General features: G+C 37.9%; 1 protein-coding gene across 1 annotated transcript; it reads right to left on the reverse strand.

The window, feature by feature from the left end:
- Positions 1-581: 581 nt before the first annotated feature.
- LOC111372166 (SNF1-related protein kinase regulatory subunit gamma-like PV42a) lies at positions 582-3,342 on the reverse strand. The gene is made up of 3 exons (XM_022994365.1): positions 3,251-3,342; positions 2,253-2,604; positions 582-1,196 (listed from the first exon to the last, which is right to left on the reverse strand). Exons 1-3 carry the CDS (start codon positions 3,325-3,327, stop codon positions 864-866), a joined length of 762 nt encoding a protein of 253 aa, XP_022850133.1. The 5' UTR covers positions 3,328-3,342; the 3' UTR covers positions 582-863.
- Positions 3,343-3,348: the final 6 nt, after the last annotated feature.

Consider the following 3,348-nt stretch of genomic DNA (forward strand, 5'->3'; position numbering starts at 1 on the left):
GGCCATTAGAAGCAACCTATTTTAATAGTGTGGCTCATGGCCCGTCCCATTTACTTGGATGGCTACGATATTCATTTGGAGTCCAATACATTTGTGTTAAGCCTCTTTTGGACCACTAAGTTAACCTACCCTAACTTACCATGCATGGTCACTCCTTTTGGGCTGTAACTCTTGGCTCTCTTCACGCCTCCAGTATGGTTGTCTTCTTCTTTACTTCTCTATGTGGGTTTTTCGCTGCTAACTCTCTGCCTCTTTCTCTCAACCAACCTGTGTGGTCTCTCTTGGAATATATTGATCTCATCTTGGCCGACTCTTTGTGGGTACGAGTAGCAACCGTATGTGAGAAGAAGAAAGGAGAGATTTGGGTGTGTCTCAATAGTGGTGGTGTCAACTTTTGGTGGAAACTGAGCCCGGAATCACTTGGGTATTGCTGGATTTTGGACTCACAGTACTGTATTGTAGGCATTTAAAAATTAAGATTTGCCAAGCATACACTAGGTACATTTCCAACTACTTGTAAATTTTCTTGAGATATCCAATTAGTCTTTCAACAGTATACAAAAACTTGGTACATCTCCAACTACTTGTAAATTTTTCTTGAGATATCCAATTAGTCTTTCAACATTATACAAAAACTTGGAACGGCATGAAAACTGATGTTCCTACCACAGTGCAACAAGAAGAAAGCATAACTATATACATACTTATTCAATTAGTCTTTCAACATTATACAAAAACTTGGAACGGCATGCAAACTGATGTTCCTCCCACGGTGCAACAAGAAGAAAGTATAACTATATACATACTTGGCCTCGTGGAGTACAAGCAGCTGAACATCGATTCATAAGCACAATATTGATCGACTAAGCGGGCTCAGAAAGCATCCAACTCCTGATGACCCTGGTCATATCGGTAAGGGAAACAAGCCCAAGCAAACCTTGTTCGTCGACCACCCATACGCGATGCACATGGTTATTGATAGCCTTGTCGACCATTTCCCTTAGTGTCGACTCTGGGTAGCATGTTATGAGATCCTTAGTTGAGGTTCTCAAGCCAGAAACTTCATGCAGTGGAGTCACTGAACATTTTTCAATAAATTCGACCACGCTTAAATGCATGCAAGACTTGAGTTGAGATAGAGGGAATCCACGAAGATCTGTCGCAGAGAAAGTTCCCACAAGCTTTCCATTCTTTCCCTGCAATCATGCACAAAAACTAGAGAGCACGATACGAAAGTGGATCTCATATTAACAACAAATTCCGCATCGGTTGAATGTTAGGTGGAAATTAAAATTAAATTTTTAGTAAATTTTGATAGATCAAATGTGGAATTGAAAAGTTGTGGGACCCATAAAACATAAAAAATGACCACCATGTCACCTTAATTAATGATTTGTACGAGGTAAATTAATGAAATAGTAGAAAAAAGAGAGATTTTGTATTAAAAAGAAAGCTTGTAGAATGTTTATTGTATGTCCTTCCCCTCTCCCATTGGGAAACCATTTGATCATATTTATAGGCTCCCAAAACAGCGAATTAGCCTCCAAAAATAGGTTATCTACAATGCATTCTTTTGATTGGTTGAAAGTAAGGCACAATTATCATGAGTACCACATGTTGTTATGGGAATGGTCGCATGGGAGGCAATGATGTCATGGATAAGGCACAAGTGTCGTAAAGCAATGTGGTGTTTTCTAAATGACGGTACGTATGGCCGAGATGACCTAACATGGAGAGCTGGCCTATTGTAGGCCGAGCTATGTTACTGCCATAGGCAGAGCTAATAAGTTATTGGTCGAGCTAACCTAACATCGAGAGCAAACCTATCATAGACCGAGCTTATCCAACTTGAAGAGCTGGCCTGACTTGGTAGAGCTCATAGGTCAACCTGACTTGGTGATCTTTTAGCCTGTCCTCTTTGAAGTGAGGATCACGAGCTCTCATTCTTAAATTAAGGTAAGCGCGAGCTGATTTTGTGAGTTTTGACACCACTAACTTTGATTTAGATTAAAATCTTTAATCCCTACCAAAGAGGTGATAATAACATATAAAGATTCGAACTCCTCCTTTTGAGATTATGATTTCAAAGCCTATGATGCTGTGTCTAGACTAGTTATCAACCAATATCAATTAATATAAAAATATTTATCCTTCTTAAAATGATTGACTTTTTAAGATATAGAATCTTAAATAATGAAATCCCGAGTATTAATATTTCACGACCAAATTAAGTACGAAGAGAACTCACATACATTTATAAGCTGACTATGATCTTCTCCGGCATCATTTGAAGATTGAACGATTGGCACGGCATTAAGTGAAGCAGTGTTCATGCACTTGATAGCATCGATTACTTTGGTTTTATCGGTAACCCCGAAAACTATATCACTCACTGCTCCAATTTCTTTAACCTTTCGAGACAAAATACCTTTAAGCTCATTCTCATATCCTTTCAAGAACTTGATAACATCCATTTGCGTGAGCATTCGGTAGCTTGAGGCCGATTCCACTAGCTCAACTCCTGCGATATTTTCCATATGGCTATCGGCTGGAACTAAAGCCCGGTGTATTCCTTTGCTGAACACTTCCATGCAGTCAAGAATGCTGCACATAAACAATGGAAAATTGACCTCCAATTTTTTCAGATAATCTTCATTTTAAAATTTAGTCGATCTTTCCGATCTATAGGGACTTGCTATTAACAAAATGTCAATTATTTTCTGTCCGCTAAGTATGAATTGGTAGTTAAAGAACATATATAATGACTGCTCTTCTACTGCTCCATTTAAAAGGTGGTGCAAGCAATTCACTTGCTTCTGCTACTAAAGAATATCTTTCTTTAGATAATTTTTATATTTTACCATCCATATTTAGCCCGGTTTGCTGCAGTTTAATAGTTGATAAAAATCAAAGTCAAAATCAACCATTAATTTTAATCACACCTCAACTTTTCATCCAAAAGTTTCATCAAGTTTTACCAAAATTTACTTAAAAATCTGATTTTTGGCAAAACCAGACAGCGAACTAGCAAGAAATTAAGCTAGGAATTCTATTTGGATAACCTAAGAAGAACAAAGATCTTTTAGTATGTCTTTAAGTCTTAATTTGGACATAAAATTCTTTTGGATAACCTAAGAAGAACAAAGATCTTAGGATAATAACGAACACATTGGAAGTGTAGAAAGTGGGCAGAGATTCAAATTGTGATGGTTGATTTAAACAAGTTGAAAAAAGAACGAAAATACCAAACCTAGTATTACAGTTGAGGGTCCACAGGCTGAGGCTTTCGAGGCACCGCCCTATAATAGACGACACCGGAACATTCATCTTCTGGTCCAGATCATCGTC

This window comes from Olea europaea, chromosome 23 (assembly GCF_002742605.1).
Source record: "Olea europaea var. sylvestris chromosome 23, O_europaea_v1, whole genome shotgun sequence".
Taxonomy (NCBI): domain Eukaryota; kingdom Viridiplantae; phylum Streptophyta; class Magnoliopsida; order Lamiales; family Oleaceae; genus Olea; species Olea europaea.